Genomic DNA, 20135 nt, shown 5'->3' on the forward strand with positions numbered 1-20135 from the left:
CAGATGAGTACCCTAGTAAACAGGCGTAGTCTTCGATCGGCGAACAATATCCAGAGGGCTTGACAAGAGAGGTAATCTAGGTACACGAGCAATGGTCCAGGCAGGGGCAAATGGAAGGCAAATGGTTAATCCAAGATACAAGGCAGAAGATAAGGAACCAGACAAGGCAACACGAAAAGACTAGATTTAAACTAAAATAAGAAATGGAAACTAGGAATTGCTCCGTAAAGCAGCTAACACTTGGAGAGTGATAAACGCAGAACAATACAGGAGACTGAACACAAAAACAAACACGGACAGGCTTGGTAAGTAGCTAACACTAGGAGAGTGCTAACCGCTAGACAATACTCAGCGATCTGTGGAAGGAAGTCCATGGTTTAAGTAGGGTGTGTGATTGTGTGATAATTCTTAGGTGTGAGCGTGTGATCGTGAAATGGCTGTGATCAGTGCAATCAGCTGTGTGTGTGTCATCAGTGCAATGGATGATGGGAAATGCAGTCCAGTGTGATGTGTGGTGTGAGAGTCAATATGATGGAGAGGCAACCTCTTGTGGCAGTCGGACAGAAGGCCACGAACCAGATTTGTGACAGTTATTATAATAGTAAGCACATGTAACATATGTAAAAAGGACACCTTAAAATATAGTGTTACCAAAAATTCCAGTAAAAACAAAACAAAACAAAAACCACACATATGAAGCAGCACAACTGTTTTCAACATTGATAATAATCAGAAATGTTTGTTGAGCAGTAAATCAGTATATTATTATGATTTCTGAAGATCATGTGACACTGAAGACTGCAGTAATGATGCTGAAAATACAGCTGCAGATCACAGAAATACATTACAGTTTAACACATATTCACACAGAAAACAACTAGTTTAAATTATAATATTTCACAACATTACAGATTTTACTGTAATTTTGATTAAATAAATGCAGCCTTGGTGAGCAGAAGTCAGTCTTACAGACCCCATCCTTTTTTACGTAATACATTTTAATGTGGGATGGGCAATGAAACATTTAACTCTACCCTGGCTTCTTAACTTCAGCTTTGGTTAAAGTTAAAAACTTTAAAACTTTGATTTTGTATAAAGCTTGTTTTTCACGCAAATTCATTTGAAACCAAACAACAATTGACAGACCCCTTCAGCGTCGCACCGACCGCCCGTTGAAAACCTCTGCCCTGTTTTATTAATGCTCACCAAGAAAACGGAGAAATATATGAGTAAACATGTCACTTTTTAAAGCAGCTCATTCTTCAAGTGCTCTGAATGTCAGGTTTGGATTAAGAACAAGAGAACAAGAACGAGATCATTTCAAGCAGCACATTAGTGAGAGCAGCAGGAGTCACTCATGAGCTCTACCCGTCATTAAGACTCTCAGCTCATCCAGAGAAGAGAAGAGGAGTGGAGCTAAACCAAACCACCAAACAAACACAACAAAACAGAAGAAAAAGTGACCCCCCCCCCCTGATTTTTTTTTTGCTGTCAAACAATTAATCATTGGAACCCATTGACTTTCATTGTATTGAAAAATAAAAACAAATACACACACACACACACACACACATACACACACACACACACACACACACACACACACACACACACATACACACACACACACACATACACACACTGTAAAACCAAACAGTGAAATGAATGAAATGAAATGTTAATTTCGCTCAAATAATAATTAAAGTTCATTGGACTTAATTGAAATAAGTTCTGTATACTCAAAATGTCGTTGTAGTAAGGTGAACTTAAAATTATTGCGTTTTCTACTTCCCAGCCTGCTTTGCATCAGACAACAAGGAAAATAAATGTAGAAATTAAGTGTTATTTTGTGTGTTTTTGCACAAGATTAACATAGAGAGACATAAATAAGTACTTAAATGTTGTGTTATGTTAGGATATACTTAGGTTACTGTTATGTTGGTTTTGTAGTGTTACTGTTGTGGTGAAGAGGCTGTGGATGGACAGCAAAACTTCAAGACAATATATACTGCATGTTTTATGACTATTTATATGCAAGTGTTGTTTTGAGTCTTTAGATAACTACATTAGCATGTGCCAGAGTGCTGGTGCTAACTAGTACTAAACTATAAAGATCTGAATGAATGTGCTGTTGATGGAAGCAAGTTGTATATAATTATTATTGTGATAAGTGGGGTGGGATTATGGAAGCGAGGCTTGGCTTGGCTCACATTGCTCTCGGCCCGCCCCATTTGTCATAAAGATTTTTTAAGTTCTACTAACTTAAAAAAAAAATGGGGTCGTTTACTCGAATGTTTTGAGGCAATAAGTTTCCTTAAATGTTTTGAGTATTCTTAACTTATCAGGTTTTACAGTGCACACATGTATTTGTTTCTGTGAATTGTGGGGACTTTCCATAGACTTCTATTACTTTAATACTGACCAAACTATATTTTCTATCCCCTAACCCTAAACCTACCCCTTACAGAAAACCTGTTTGCATTCTTACACTTTCACATAAACATCATTTACTATTTTTAATCATTTTTTCCCCCATTTTTTCAGGTTTTACTATCCTTGTAGAGACATTTGTCACAATGTAGCATAAACAAGTACACACACACACACACACACACTTTGATGCTATCTCATTAACAGTTTAAATGAGCACAAACAGCACATTAATGTTTTTATCACCCCATATTCATATGAATGAATGGATTATAAAACAAGAAGCAGGGGCAACTGTGAGATGAACATAGACTGATAATGTGATGAATGGACTAGATGGCATTTTCAAGGGTAACATGAGGTCACAGCAGACCCAGAGCCTCCAGTTTCTCCAGTCTGTCGTTCCAGCGCTCCAGTGTCCCTCTGCAGAGCATCTCTCTCTCTCTGTCTCTCTCTCTCTCTCTCACTCCCCCTCACCACTTCACCAGCCTCCTCCCCAGTGGTTACCATGACAACAGCAGCACTGCACCATTCATGGACTGTAGCTGTAGACTCTCTCTCTCTCTCTCTCTCTCTCAATCTCTCGCTGTCTCTCTCTGGATTCTCCGCGTGGAAGGAAGACGAGCTGCTAGGCTTCCTCTGGAAAGCGACTCCGCTTTAAGGTTTACCCATCCACCCAAACCCAAGGAATGCTTCTTCCCTAACGTGCTTCCCCTGAGCCGCCTTCCCGATCCCACCCTTGCTGTTCCATCGGAGAGAGTGGTTGTGGACGCGCGTGGATGAGCTGGCCGTCGGTGAGAGGATCGCAGGGGCTGTGTGTGTCCGTGGACGGAAAGGGAGGACAGATCTACACCCACCTGCCAGCCCAATGCGGGGTTTGGGTTGAGCATGGTGAGCGCCGAACCCCACCCTCCACACATCTCCTTACCTAACCTCACTCTCTCTCCTCCTACACGCACTTAATCGCTCTCTTCCTGAGACGCTGAAGAAATGGATGGGTGCCGCGGTAGTATGGTATGTTGATTTATCTGCGTGTTGGATGGTTTTAATCTGAAGGATGCGATGTTGTCTAGACGAGGCTGGTTTGAGTGAGTGTTTATGCTGAGGACATGTGGGAGGTGGAGTGTGCTGCAATGTTCTCAGCTTTCTTCAGTTTCAGTCTTTGACCCCTTGGCGTCCACCATTTCGAGGGCCGCTACGTGATTTGTTAGCTGAATCGCACCCAGGCAGCTTGGGTTTGCATGTGGTTGTAAAGTCTCAAGAGGCTGCTCTGTTGCTGATGATTAACGAACATTCGGTGCAATCTGGTGCATGTTGAAGCTTCAAACGCAATTGTTGCATGTTTACAGAGTCACCTGTGCTACATTTGGATGGTTATTGCTATACTATCAGTTTCCAAGGTCATGGCAGAGTTTCTGTGTAATGCTTGTAGTTTTATCAGGATCAAACAGGGTGTGACCTCAGGGCTCAGTGTGGTGATCGAGAAAGACACCTTTGGGCCCTTTGAAGTAAACTTATGTGCTGGTTTCTTTAAAGTGTTTTAAAGTGATGGTGAGCCAAATGTATCATCGTCTATTCACCCTCGTGTCATTTTAAACACTTGAAGTGAGAATCAAACTATAGAACACAAAAGGAGATGTTTCACAGAAGGTTCAAGCTGCTCGAACCCCCCCCCCCCCCCCCCCCCAACCCTTCTGAATTTCCATTATCATCCATATGCAACCAATATTTGGTAACACTTTAGTACAGGGACTAATTCTCACCTTTTCAACGTCATTGCATATTACGTAACGTCATGAACGTGCATCACAGAACAGAGCAAGGCGAGCGTTTGTGCTTATAAAACTTTTTTATTTATTTTTGAAATGACCAATCGTTTCGCTAGATAAGACCCTTATTCATCGTCTGGTATCGTTTAAAGCCCTTTGAAGCTGCACTGAAACTGTCATTTGGACCTTCAACCGTTTGGGTCCCAATGAAGTCCATTTTATGGAGAAATGTTTTCATCAAAAACCTTAATTTCTTTTCGACTGAAGAAAGAAAGACATGGACATCTTGGATGACATGGGGGTGAGTAAATTATCAGCAAAAGTTTTTTTAAAAGTGAACTAATCCTTTAACATTTCAGTAATGCTGTTCAGTTTGTTTTATTAAGACAATTGTGTTTGACTGGTTGGGACAATATTTAGGAGAATCTGTTGGTCTAGCATGGGCTTTTTTGTAGTTTCAAGCAATGCATATTTCTTTATGACTCTTTGTTATAGTATTTTAAGCATGTCTTATGTTTAAATGGAGAATTTAAGAGTGAATGGTTGAATAGAAAGGTTTTTTTCCAGGTATATTGAGACTCTGATGAATATTAGTTTTGATGTTGACTGTTTCACAGCATCACATTTTGTTCTGTGTGGCATAACTAATGTAGTACTAAATGTTCAGATTTCTTATGTTCCCAGTGATTCATTTCGAAACGTCTCCTCTCCTTCTCTGCCCCCTCTTTTACCTTACGAATATCTCTGGGTCTGTAATGTTCAGCATTGCTGTCGTTTAGCTGAACTAGCCCAGGCAATGTGTTAACACAGTCAGTAGGAGGCTAGCGTCCAATGTTTTCAGTCACGTTTAGCTCAGAGTTTTTTTCTAAAAGAAACACAGAAGCTCTTTTCCAAACCCTACTGAGCTGTCTCACTGCCTACATAGACAGCTTCCTTCTAAGACAGCATCCTAACAGTCAGGCGATTCATTTGGAATGATTTACATAGAAAACATAGTGCATATAGAATGTTTCAAATCATTCTAAATGATATGTTCTTGATTTGGAGCACTATACATGACCCACACTGTCTATGTAGAGTGCTCTAAATGATTATAAAAGTGCTTGATGTGGAACACTCTTCACGATCAGTGAATAGAAATTATTGTTCCAAATCATGTACAGTGTTCTAAATTATAATTGCTTGTTTTGGAACACACTATAGTGTAGGGCATGCCATGTACAATTTTCTGAATAATGTAGAATGTTCAAAATTATTAGTGCCTGATTTGGAACACTCTACATAGAGCGCATAGTGCATGTAGAATGTTCCAAGTCATATAGAGTGTTCTGAATTACAAGTTATTGGGTTGGAATGCTCTGTCTACATAGAGAGCATAGTGTATGTAGAGTGCTCTAAATTATAAGTGCTTGATGTGGAACGCTCTTCACAAACAGCAAATAGAAAGTATAGTGTTTCAAATCACATAGAGTGTTCAAAATAATATGTTACTGATTTGGAACACTCTACATAGACTGCATAGTGATTGAGAAGGTTTCGAATGCTCTGCATGGTGTATGTAACTGGTTCCAAGTCATATAGAGTGTTCTGAATTATAAGTTCTTGATTTGGAACACACTATAGACAGCATAGTGCATGTAGAATATTACAAATCATATAGAGTGTTTTAAATTACACGTTCTTGATTTGGAACGCTCTACATAGACAGTGTAGTGCATGTAGATGGTTCCAAATCACATAACGTGTTCTGAATAAGTAATATTGGCTAATTTGGATCACTCTACATAGACAGAAACTCCACACACAGCACAGGTAGAGCTCAGCATGAGAGACTCAATTGATTTCAATAGTGTTTATCCACTTTAATATTGAATGAATTATAGGTTTATACTAATTTTATAGCAATTTTCACAGAGCTCATTGCAGTGCATTATGGGATTGGCTTCCTTGTGAAGAATACATTCATTACAATTTGGCTAAAACAAGATCTCTTGTGAGTCAAAATCATTAAGATCAGCTTTCACGTCGGGAGCGCATCAGCGATGCCTTAAAATGCCTCCGTAGGCAGCTCACAAGGGTTTGGAACAGAGAAAGAGGGAGGAAAAATGAAGCCGAGCATTAAAAAGGTTCCCCGAAAACAGACAGAGAGAAATGGAGATGGAGAAGGTGGGAGAAATGGACTGAAAAGAGAGACTGAGTGGGAGCAAGTGAAGGACAGAGAGAGAGAGAGAGAGAGAGAGAGAGAGAGAGGGAGGAAGGGAGAATTCTGCAGTGTGCCATTAATAGTCTCGATAATGATTTGCTTACAAAACAGAGCCGTGGGATTAACAGTGTGTTGGATCTTTCCCCACAGCTAGCACTCATGCCTTCCACTGGCCAGCATATGTGTGCGCTTACATAGATTCCCTTCGTATGCAGATAGATCATAAATGTAGTTCTGTATACTGTAAATGGATTTGACTGATGCCGATGCCAGTACGGATATCTGGAGAGCATGGTGGCTGATGAAATTTAATGATAACATATGCAATGTACACATAATTGAATTTAAATAAGCACTATCTTACGCATACTCAAAACTCGCGGAAATATTTGAAAATGTGCAGTCAATTTACACAGCTCTCAATAAAGTCCAATTGTTTGATGTTGTAATGGTCACAAATGTCCTTTTATTTAAAGGAATTAAAGAAGGATTTAAAGAGGGAATAAAGAAAAGGGAAAACAGTACAATAACTTTAATTTATTGTAAAATAATCAACATAGGAAAAACGTGCATGCAAAATTCCAAAAACATACTATTCACTGCAATTTCCAGCTCTAATAAACACTAGTCTCAGTAAAACACCAACAACTTTTCGAGCAGTTCCTGGCACAGTACTATGTTATGACCTCAAATCACTTAGTGCGTGATTTTTTTTATGTTTGCATCTCATAAGCAGCTCCATATGTTTGTCTTTTCTGATGTAGTAAACTTGCTCAGTAGCGCACCCGGTACAGCATTGAACCTGCGATACAAAGAGCTCGAGTGCAAGTCCTGTGAAACACAAGTCACAATAGAAGAGCTTGAAGACTCTAGAAACAAGCTAAAATGGCATGGTTGCTTCAGCAAATGTGTTTTTATCTCACTTGACACTACCACTAGGGTTTAGCACAGTGGCTCATGTTCTTATCAAATGTGATAGAGATATTTAATTTCCAAATTGCCACTGTACGTACAGCAAACATCTTAGTAAACAGGTTCATGTTTCAATTTGAAAGTGTCATGAAATATGCAGGAAGCATTGTAATATCTTTTTGTCACCTTGCACACAATTTTCCAATGATTCTGAGTTAAAAGTAATGCATTTAAACATTTGCAATTATTTGCAAATTATATTTTTATTTTAAAATATGCATGCAACCACTCTTAATCATATGCCATATATGCTAAAAACGCATATTGGTTTCATTCAATTACGAAATGCATTACATGAATCATGTAAATTACAGTATAAATGCTGTTTCAATTCAAAACCGTTACATTTGAAGCTGAATACCTTTTTTTTAATACAGCACTGGATATTATTGTGATTGATTAACATTTCTATCACAAAATAGTTTTTAAACATTCAATGTTTAGCTACCTCATAGAAGTTTCCGCATCTGAATAAAAAAAATTTAAAAGATAATTTTTATCATCTCACAATTCTGACTTTTTTTTCTTGCAACTGGGTTTACATCTCATAACTTTTTTTTTCTCAGAATTGTGAGATATAAACTCGCAATTGTGAGTTATAAAGTCAGAATTGCAAGATATGATCTTGCAATTGAGAAAAAAAATGGTTTATATCTCGCAAATCTCACTTTATTTTTCATAATTGTGAGAAAAAACTGTGCGATTGGTGACATTTGTGCAAAATATTACAATGCTTCTTGCATATTTCACAACACTTTCAAACTGAAATGACCGGATGAATGTGACACTGTTTTATTACTGTACACTGGTTTCTGTGCATACAGCGGCAGTCTGGAAATTAAAGTGCTCCAATTATGGGTAATGAAAGGTTCATATTTTGGTTTTGTATGGCGTTATTTTACTGCCAAATGTCGAAAGTAGATTAATATATATATTTATTTATTTCAACCCAAGTACACAATACATGCATGGCCACATGAACTTTAAGAATCATATACTTTTTTTTTTGTTTGTTTGTTTAGATAAATCGCTCAGAGGGGTTTGACCAAATGTTTAGACAAACTAGGTTTTTTATTTTTTATAAATCATCCATGCACCCGATTCCTAGCCATTTCTAATATACATTTGATATGACTAAATATTATTAAATTGTAGAGAAATTCCAGGATCAGTTCCCTCTTCATGTAGGCCTAGTATTTTCATCGGGTCAGTCGTAGAAAAATCTGATTGGTTGATAACTTTTGACGTTTAATCCAGGTGTGAAAAGAATATCTAGCGCAAGAGCACAGAGATGTGCGAGTGCACAGTACAAAGTTTGAGTGCACACTTGAGCGACAGGAGAGACACGTTTTAAGTGCGCGCACTCTCTCTGCGCGAGAGCAGCATATATCCGAGAGCACGTGTCAGGTTTTGTGCGAGAGCAAAGGAAATCCACGTGCGAGCGGGGAGATTCGCGCTCGCACATTATATTAATCTACTTTCGTGCTACAAAAATGCGCTCTCGACATTTGGCAGTAAAATAACGCCATAGTTTTGGGAGTCCCCAACAACAGGTTGACATGCATGCAAGGTCAAAAAATACTTTCATTGTCTTATAATATGCATTTATTTTTACCTTACTTGCTCAACGACTCCCAAACAATTCGTTCAACGATACATTTTTCCAAGCCCCTCCTTTGCGTGACGCTAATCTGCGGTGATTGGCCGATTAGTCTCATTTTCATCTCATCTCGCCTGCAACGCCCGATAAAGCAGTGTTTGTGAAGCAGTGCTGCTTTGTGTTCAGCGTTACCGGGGAAACCGCTCCAAAAGCGACACCTTCAGTGTGCTTCGAATGGAATGTAAAATAGTCGAAAAGTGGTGTTTATTTATTCATTTTTATCTTTTTAGTATTATTATTTGAAAATAGTTTTTGCCTTGAAATATAGACATCTGAAAGACAAGGGATAACAGGTACTAAGTTACTTTTTATAGATTTGTTTGTTTGTGTAATTTTATTATTATTATTATTATTATCATTATTTGCTGCATGAGCTTTTTAGTGGCTTTTAATGGAACTTAAAAATAGTCTACAAGTAATGCAAGTGATACCAGTTGAAATAAGTTGACTTTTATTTGAATTTTTGAGGAATAATTGGGTTCATTTATTTTGTTGAGCGGTGTGTTTTAGTGGATTTTGAATGAAACTTAAAGAAAACAGTCTTGGCTGCAGTTTTTGTGCTGGTTTTGACACAAGCGTGTGAAGCGTGCTGCTGGTGCTGGAGAGCTCTTCACTCAGGATCTCCCCTCGCTCTCATCTATATTTCATCTCCTGCTCAATTAGTCAATCAGCCATAAGTGAACAGGCTTCAAGATCACTGAAATATTGAACAATATTTAACAGGAGATTCAAAATAGTTACGATACATGTCTCACTGAAGGAGTTAAACCTTATAAACACTCAACAGGGAGCACTTTTCAATATACATGAGATTAGTGTTCATTTAGCATAACTCAGATGGAATTTATATTAATATTATCAATTCATTTTAATTAAAATTTTATTATTACTTGTATTTTTATGTTGCTTTTTTCTTTTCAATTTTAGCTAAAATTGTAGTGATTTTGTTGTGTTTTTTTATTTGTGTGTGCGTTTTTTAAAGTTTTTGACGTTTTTATTCATTTTTATTTTAGATTTATTTTTATTTATTTTAGTACATCAAGGTAAACTGACTGAAAATATTGAAATATTGTCTCTGCAACTAGCAGGATGTGTTCATTCACTTAGAGCTGTGTTACACACTGCATGAAAGATCTATATAAAATCTAAAATATTCAAATAAAAAAGTTGAAACTAGACCTAAAAAACTGACATCAGACTCTAAATGACTCATTCTGAAGCCACTCAGTTGCTTCAGTTTTGTTTGTATGCTTTTTCTCAGTGACAGAATAGAAATATGTTTCATATGTGAAAGATTTGTGCATTTTGTGGCTGTATCAGAGCGGGATGGAGGCTCAGATGTAAATGGATGTTTCAGTGTTTATCTGGAGAATGTGCACAAGGACCTGCTGGAGCACCTGTCCTCCTCCCCCCGTTACCATGGTGATCTGGGCCGCACATTCATGTGATGTATCTGTGTGTGTCTGTGTGTGTGTGTTTGTGTGTGTACTTGTTTATGCTACATTGTACATTGTTATGCTACAAGGATAGTAAAATCTGAAAGTTTTGACATTGTGGGGGCCGGCCTGTGGTCTCCACGAGGGGAAAAAATGATTAAAAATAGTAAATTATGTTTATGTGAAAGTGTACGAATGCAAACAGGTTTTCTGTAAGGGGTAGGTTTAGGGTTAGGGGATAGAAAATATTGTTTGGTCAGTATAAAATTAATAGAAGTATATGGAAATTCCCCACAATTCACAAAAACAAACGTGTGTGTGTGTGTGTGTGTGTGTGTGTGTGTGTGTTTCAGTGCTTTTCTTATTTGTAAGTCGCTTTGGACAAAAGCGTCTGCTAAATGACAAAAGTAAAAAAGTAAAGAGTGTAAAGACCATCGACTCTACCGTGCGACTCCACCGGGCAGGGACACCGGCAAGGGATAGTAGTAGCTTTTTATTTAATTTTTTCATTGATATGTTTATTATTGAAATGTTGTTGTTATATGCATGTGTTAATTTTATTTAATTTCTTTATTTTCTTAAATATGTGGGTAGATAGTATTTATAGAGTTGTAACTTTTTAGTTTTAGTTACTTTTTCTTATTTGTAAGTCGCTTTGGACAAAAGCGTCTGCTAAATGACAAAAGTAAAGTAAGTAAGTAAGTAAGTATATTCTTCTTGTTATATTCTTCTGAAGCCTGTCAGGGCTGCTTACTGCTTTAGGTGCTGTATATAAGATATATAAGATATATAGAAATAGAGGTGTGTAGAGTGTCCTGAATGTTTGTAATTGTCCTTTATTATACAAAAGCTTGTTCTTGTAACTTAAATAACATTGAATAAAATAAATGAAGGTGTAAGAGCCATACATACAGTTGTGTTATCCTCTAGCTGAGCAATATATTTAAACAAATCTGGATTATTATTGTTCTATTTTTTTATCAGTAATTGTTAATAAATTAACACATATAATACATAAAGTTACATTATTATTATTATTATTATTAATATTTTCATTTCAACCATCAGTCATTGTTTTTATATATAATATAAACATTATTATTATTACTTTTTTAATTATTAATGTAAATCTTTGATAAATTAATCTTCAATAATTAAATGTATTGAAATAAATTTACCAGCTCAAACACAATTTCTACTTTGATATTACATTTACATTTATATTAAACACCTCTGAACAAATAAGAATGCTTTAAATGATTCTGATATTCATGATGTTGCCTAATTTGTATTTTTGGAACTTTATGTATTTTTTATGGGACAGTGAACCAGATCAAACCTGAACCAGGATCTGAGTGCATTTCTTAGTTTTCATTTTCCCAGCAAAACTATGGTGTAAATATGAAATGAATGAAGAGAAATCCTACACCATGCTAATGCAATGATCTGATAAAGCCACTAAATATAATTTCTGCATATCGACACAGCCTCTGCTTGTGCTGTTGAGCATCAGCGGGTGATTCAGAGACGCAGGCCTGGACGCAGCTCACGCATTAAATACCAACACATCTTTTTAATATCCTTCCTGTCCTCTGCTCTATTCACAATCAACACACGCGCTGAAAGATGTCATTTTGATTAGCTCGCCAAATTCCCGGTGTTCAGTCGCCGCTGAGGAGCGATCAGTGCTGTGATTTGTGTGGCTGACGTTATTAGCTGTGTTTTGGTTTGCTCATTAACACAGCGGAGAAGCTGAGTGTGTCCTTCATAACATGCTTTTGCTGCACTTCCAAAGCTTTCTTGAGAAACAAGAGGGTAATGCTGGGAAATTTGACAGGTGGAACCTTGTAGTTTATTCAGACCTCATGCCATCATCCACTTCATGTTTCAGATTTATTCTGAACATGATGTTTAAAGCCAATATTAGACTTCCAGTGCTGTGTCAGATGGTTGATATATACTTCAGACATAATGCTGTTTAATGAGATGCATAAAAAAGAGGTTGAACACTTTTTGCATACATTCTTAAAATTCTGTCAAAGTCAGTAAAATGTGAGTCTCTTCTGCTCACTAAAGCTGCATTTATTTGTTTAAAAATGCAGTAAAATCAGTAAAATAGTGAAGTATTATTACAATCTTAAACAGCTGTTTTCTATGTGAATATGTGTTAAACTGTAATGTATTTCTGTGATCTGCAGCTGTATTTTCAGCATCATTACTGCAGTCTTCAGTGTCACATGATCTTCAGAAATCATAATAATATACTGATTTACTGCTCAACAAACATTTCTGATTATTAGCAATGTTGAAAACTGTTGTGCTGCTCAATATTTTTGTGGAAACTGTGATGCTTTTTATTTTCCAGGATTCACAGATGAATAGAAAGTTCAAAAGAACAGCATTTATTATAAACAGAAGTCTTTTGTAACATTATTAATGTCTTTACTGTAATTTTTATATTGCCACTTTCATTATATGTATATAATATATTTTTTATATAACTTGCATTGCCTCAAATAACTTGCACGCTCACTTTTTCAGCATTTTCAAGAAAAAAAATTTGGAATGAATTTGTGCTTAAATATATTCTTTCAATCAGAACTGAAATCACAGCTGTATTTTCTGACACGCTGTAAACTGTACACAGCAAAATCCCCAGTGTTAATTTAACTCTGAGCGTAGACTCACGGGACTCATATAAACACTGACGCAGTGTTAAAGTTAATGAGATAATTAGGTGATTAATTGAGTGATGATTGACCATTATTGAAGACACCTGATGTTAACAAGCAGAATCACCAAAGAAGAAAATCTAAATTTGTACGTCACCATTTTTGTATGTAGTGTGTAGATTATTTTCTAAATATTGATGTGATGACTGATTTAAATCAGCTCAGTCTCTTTGTTTCAGATCCTTTTCTGATAATTGCACTAGTACAAAGCTGTGATGCAATTACAAACCAATGCATGATTTTAAATACATATAAATGCATGATTAATGTTCTCTCAGCTCTGACTATATTCAAATGCTGCATATTTCACTTCAGGTTGCGTGATTGACAGAAATGCACATGAATGACTCGGTTTGTGTTGTTTGAAAAGCATCTGTGTTCTGGGAGTTTGTGTGTTGAGGACTGACAGGAATGTAAAACTCTCATTGAATCATCACAAACATCTATTTCTCCAGCATATGCACTCATTGCACACACACACACACACACACACACACACACACACACACAGGAACAAAGCGCACTGGTGGTGTGAGTGTTTTGAGACACGTCTTCATTGCAGCTGACCTCATGTGAACTTGAACAGCCAGCAGATGTTGTATCTGAAGGAAGTATTAGACACGCTCTGCTGAAACCCGTCCAGGATTTGCTTTGTTGAGTGTGTGTTCTCCTCTCAAGTGTGTGTTTTTGTGTCTTACATTAACCTGAAGCACACAAAACACACATAATTGTTTCTCATGACAGTGATCCGGACTTTGAAGAGCATTAGATTCATGAATTTATGCACCGTGCTACAGCTTGTCAGAGTTCACAGTGATCAGAAGTATAATACGCTTTATCTTGCATAAGGAAATGGAGCTTATTTTAGGAATCAAAGTTTTGTAATGCGACATGACATTTATTAACTCGCAAAGCTTGTAAAGTAAAATGTGTTTAGTGTAACAACAACAAATGCCATCATACAGTGCTGTTTGGACAGTTTTACTGTGTTAATCATCCAGTTCTATATGCACTGACTTTACCATTCTGACTGATAACAAGATGATAATTACTTAGAATTTACAATGGCAGATAGGAAAGTGTGATATTAAATTTGTGCTCACATTTTAGTTTGGGGTTCAGTTCTACCTATTAACTAACTATTAGCTATGACTCTTGCATCAATAAACTCCTAATTTGCTGCTTATTAAGGGATCTGATATGCTCATGCAGAATAAGGCATTAATATATGCTTCATAAGTACTAATAAACAGCTAATATACTAGTAATAGGCATGCTAATAAGCAAATCGTTAATAGTGAGAAGTGCTCCCTAAACTAAAGTGTTACCAAAATTGTATAGTACTGTCCCAAATTGAACAAACAAACAAACAAACTATGTTTTAAATGCAAAAAGTTTGATGTTTAGTGTGAGAAACACTAGTACATTTAACAGTGTCATTAAATTAAAATATTTTTTAAGATGAGCTTTAAATGAATGGTAGGTGATGGAAAAGGTAATATAAATCTAAAAATAGAGAAAGTAAACATGCATAATTAAGTATAGTGAATGGGTGCCGTCAGAATGAGAGTCCTGATAACAGCTGATAAAAACACCACAACAATCCACACCACTCCAGTCCATCAGTTAACATCTGGAGAAGACAAAAGCTGAAACAAATCCAGCATTAAGACGTTTTTAACTCAAATACCATAATTCATAATAACTCTTCCTCCAGTGAAAAAGTGCATCTGCTGTTGTCTCTCACATCAAAATCCAGCCACATATTAGTTTAGAGCTGTTTTGTCTTGTAAACGCTGCTTGATCTGTGCAGATTTCTCTCCTGATTCAGACCATAACACCTTTTCACTGGAGGAAGAGTTATTATGGATTATGGACTCGTATTTTAGTTAATAATATCTTAATGCTGTCTCAGCTTTTCTCTTCTCCAGATGATAACTGATGGACTGGAGTGGTGTGGATTATTGTGATGTTTTTATCAGCTGTTGGACTCTCATTATCTTATTGTCTAATAAAAATGTTAAAAATATCAAATTATGAATCAACTTTATCTCAATAGATTTTTTTCTTGTTTGAGGCAAAAACGTCAGTAAATGTTATTTAATTTATGCTTTGAAACAAGCATAACTATTTGCGAATGAATTAAAAATAAGCTTGAATCCAAGAAATGTTTTCTGAACATGTATAATAGCCCATGAGAAATAAATCTTGTTTACCAGAAAACAAGGCAAAAGCTCTGATCAGATTGGGGCGTCTGGTTACTGTAATGCTTGTGTTTGATTGATGTTCAGCATCAGTGAACGCATTCAGTATTTCATGTCTTGCATATCAGCGTTCAGAGCTCAGCATCATGATAGCATTCATGCACACTAGCTAAAAACAGCATTCATACACGGAAACACAGCGAGCTGACACGCACCTTCAGTGGTTTTGTGTCTCCCGTGGTATTTGAACACATCCGGTGAGGAAGAGTGTCCTCATAAGGACTGTATCCGCAGCCTCCTGCTGTTGTTGAGGCATCTGTCAGTATGCGTTCTGTGTGAATGCTTCACATATCTCTGCAGACGGTTTCATGTTCAGCCGCTCTTGTGCATCTGAAGCTCTCGTAGAATGCACTTCCAGTATTGCTGAAGTCCCATTGCATCTGACACTATCATTACAGAAAACCAATATGTGACCCTGGAGCACTTGGAAATCTGGAATCTGAGGGAGCAAAAAAATCTAAATATTGAGAAAATCACCTTTAAAGTTGTTCAAATGAAGTTCTTAGCAATGCAGATTACTGATCAAAATATCTTCATGGAACATGATCTTAATATCCTAATGATTTTTGGCATAAAAGAGAAATGTATAATTTTGATCCATACAATGTATTGTTGGCTATTGCTACAGATATACCTGTGTTACTCATGACTGCTTTTGTGCTGCAGGGACACTAATTAAGATGCTTAAATGTTTGCTAATTTCCCTTTGTGAAAGAGAAGTGAACTTGTAGTGTACTTCAGATCTTAAAAGTAGATTTTTGAGAAATAAAGAGTCACTTTCATATACGTTTCTTTACACACTTAAGTACACTTTAAAAAAATGCACTTGTAAAAATGTCAGATTAAAGTTTTATTTGAAGTAGGCTACATTTTAAATGATTATGTTTTAATAATCTTTCGCCGTGCTTTATTGCATCACACTTATTTGAATGTGCTGAATAACATACTAAAGCAGACGTAAAATACTTGTTTATCATTTCAACTTTTGCGTATATTTAGATATTATGTTTAAAAGTTAATATATTTAAATGTACTAAATTGCAACTTCATGACATTCAAGTTTCAATATAAATGACATTGAAGTATATTTTAGTTTTCCATAAATGCTATTCATACACTTTAACCATATTTTAAAGTCGAAAGAAGTAATTATGAACTGACATATAAAGATGTACTTCAGTCCTACTTAAAGCTTCAGCTAACTGTATTTAATATAATTTTTTTTGCTAAAATTATTTTTTATTAATTTGCTATTTTCACATTTCACAATAATGTTACATTCAGTTCAGACTTACTGTAAGTATATTCTTTATGACAGTTATGTCAGAGTCACAGATTGGCCAGGCTCAGTCACAGCGCACTCCCTCACCTGATTCTAATCACCGCACCTGCACATCATCAAGACACTCATTACACACTCCTCAGATACACACACACCTCACAACACTCCAGTGTCCGGTCTCGTTCATGCGAAGAGGACTGCCATAGCTATCACAGCTCTATGCCTACTACTTGCCTCCTTCCCTGCAGTGTCTCCTCCCGAGTGTGTTCTGCAGCGATCCCCAGTCAGTCTGCTCCTGTGTTCTGTCCCAGTCTGCCGTATTGGTGAGGTGTGTGTTCGGTTCGTGTTCCAAGTTTCCTGTCAAAACAAGATACTCAAGTTAACACTTCTCCAGATTACGAAGACCTCCAGGATTTGTTTGTCATTATTTATTGTGAAATGTTTATTATGAAGTGCTGCTGAGAAAATCTCGATTTTAAACACTCTTTGAGTTAATGAGTTTAATAATATGTTTAAATATAAATAGTTTGTCCAGTATGACGATCAATATGTTTGTGATATAGCACAGCCTCTCATATCTCATTGCATAAGAATGGATTGTTGGCCCATAATCAGATCACATGGTTAAATAATGGATCAGAAATTAAATCAGATGAATGTATCTGTGCCTTTTACAAAACCATCACCGGCAGTCGAACCCAATCCTTCCTTTGACTTCATCATCTGAGGTCTGTTCTGCTCAGACCTAGGCTTGTAAACTTTCTCTGTCATTACACCCGTTTTGAGTGTGTGTGTGTGTGTGTGTGTGTGTGAGAGAGAGAGTGTGTGATTTTTGTGTGTGTGTGTGTGTGTGAGATCAGACAAACCCAGTGAAGGAATTACTGCAGAAGATATCAAACAATTTTCTAGATGTTTATTTTATTAATGTTCTTTATAGAAGTTAAAGTTCTATAAGTTTTGGTATTTTTATGTCTGTATAGTTTTATTTATATATATATATATATATATATATATATATATATATATATATATAATAAAATTATTAACGATTTAGTATGATTTGTCTAGACCCCAGTGGAGGGTAGGTTTAGGGGCATTCATACAAATTGTGCAACTAGTAAAATGCGTACGATTTAGCAAACATTTTATGAATTTATACAAGTGAGGTCGTACGAATTAGCCACCGGGCTGGATATATTATGTTTTGGTCATTTTGAACAATAAATTGAACACAAATTTGACATATTTAAAATAATTTTGTAATTTATTGTTTATTTATTCAAATATCACAGCAATAAATTACATTTTAAAACAAAACATTTTAGAAAGTAGTTATTGTAAATTGTAGTAATATTTCACAATATTACTGTTTTTACTTTATCGTTGATCAAATAACTACAGCCTTGTGAGTTTTCTATAGTTTTGACAGGGTTTTTCAGAATAATTTGCCTTTACAGAAGCTTTAATCACTGAATTTCTGGCTGTAAATATGTGAAATCACAAATGTTTTTTGCAATCTTGACCCAAGGCGACGTCTGCAGCTGTTTTCTTCACGGCACCTGGTTGCCACGGTTCACACTCATCTGTATTCCAGGTGTGTGTTTGTCTGGAGCTGTTTTAGAGCTCGGTCAGCGGCCTCGGCTGATTTGAGCGCTTCCTCATCGCTGTCAAACCCCTTCTGCAGCATCCACTCATGTGGGAAACACTGCCGCTGGATGTGGAGGACAGTGTTGGGGGTAATGCATAATGCATTCCCCATTTATTGACTGACAGTGCGCTGTGTGAACATGATGTGACGCAAAAAACTGATTTAGTATTCATCAAAGTGAATTAAAACAGTGAAATGCAAACTCAGAATATGACGCAAACCTGCAATAATTAAATATGCTAAATAACACAAATGTATCTAATCCCATTTTATTAACCAACGTCTTTGCTGCTGACCTTTGATGATCCAGTTCAACCATACTAATAAGCAAAAATGACTTTAGATAAACTAACTAATTGTGCTTCATTGTGTTTTATTGCTGAAGAGTGTTGAACCTTCTTCTCCTGCGTTCTACTGTACAGACATGAATTTACTCTTCCTGCAGCCTGAGGTTTATTCAGTACACTTTTTTGGTGTGAAAGGGCTTTTACATTTGCTATAATTAGTACTTCTTTTATTAAAAACAAACAATCAAACCCTGCTCATATTTGAAAAGTAACGCAAAAGTAACGGAACGCATTACTTTCCATAAAAAGTTGCTAAGTAACGTAATTAGTTACTTTTTTAGGGAGTAAGGCAATATTGTAATCATTACTTTTAAAAGTAACTTTCCCCAACACTGATGGGGAATTCATTACCGAGCCGCACTTACTCCCTGCAGCATCCTTTACTGCCGCACATTGTCTGCGTTTGTTTTAGCACCTGATTAAAGAATTATGCAAATCAGGTAATAGTACAAATGCCTAAAAGGTTGTAGCTGTGGCATGTTTGGTGCTCTAGACTAGATAAAACATGAAATGATGATGATGAAATAATGTATATTATTATATGAAATATTGTAATTATATATTAAAATAATTGTTATGTGTGTGCATACAGAGTTTTGATGTATTTATGGTAGAAAATTTAAAGATATCTTCATGGAACATGAACCTGATTTTTGGCATAAAAGAAAAATGTATAATTTTAACCCACACGATGTATTATTGGCTATTGCTACAAATATACCTGTGCTACTTTTGTGCTGCAGGGTAATATATATACAGTATATATATATGCCGCTGTGTGAGTGTGTTGTTTAGGCTGCTGCTCGGTTTGCTCTTTCACTCCCCGTCGTGGTTCTCAGTTGATGATGAATCTGTACAGCGTCTCTTCTGTCAGACTTCAGATCTCTGCTTCTCGCTCCTGTGCCACAGCGCTGGCCGCTCCTGCTGCGCTAGCATGCGGGAAAAGATTGAAAAACCACAGAGAGAGACGACATGCTGTCGCAAAACTACAGCCACCCTTCCTACTGAATCACATGTTGCCATAGCAACCATCTGTCTCCACAGTGCAGGAATGTGAGGATGACAGGAGGAGGAGGAGAAAGTGCTTTATATGTTCTTCTGGCATCTGTATGGCCTTTCTCTCACAGGGAATTTCAGCCGATCACTCGTTCGATCTCTGATTGGTCAGGACCGTACATGTCATCACATCCTACTCATTTCAGCTCGTTTACAGGGAGATGTTTTAATACTGTCAGGACCAAAACAATGCTGAAGTTGACAAGTTTGATCTGTTTGATTCATTTGAAACATAAATATAATATTTATCTGCTCAAGAAACATTTCTGATCATTATCAATGCTGAAACTAGTAACGTTATACGTTGAAACTAGTTGTGCTGCTTCATATTTTTGT

At 36.5% G+C, this 20135-nt stretch overlaps 1 protein-coding gene across 1 annotated transcript in view; it reads left to right on the top strand.

The window, feature by feature from the left end:
• Positions 1-3209: 3209 nt before the first annotated feature.
• Positions 3210-20135, top strand: part of LOC306857431 (protein TANC2-like) — a gene marked incomplete at both ends in the record, with an annotated part of 75134 nt that continues 58208 nt past the window's right edge. Inside the window, one exon of the mRNA XM_079397373.1 lies at positions 3210-3321. Coding sequence (XP_079253499.1) covers positions 3210-3321 — 112 coding nt within the window. The remainder of the gene's footprint in view (positions 3322-20135) is intronic.

The sequence above is a fragment of the Barbus barbus genome, assembly GCF_936440315.1.
Source record: "Barbus barbus genome assembly, chromosome: 38".
NCBI lineage: Eukaryota > Metazoa > Chordata > Actinopteri > Cypriniformes > Cyprinidae > Barbus > Barbus barbus.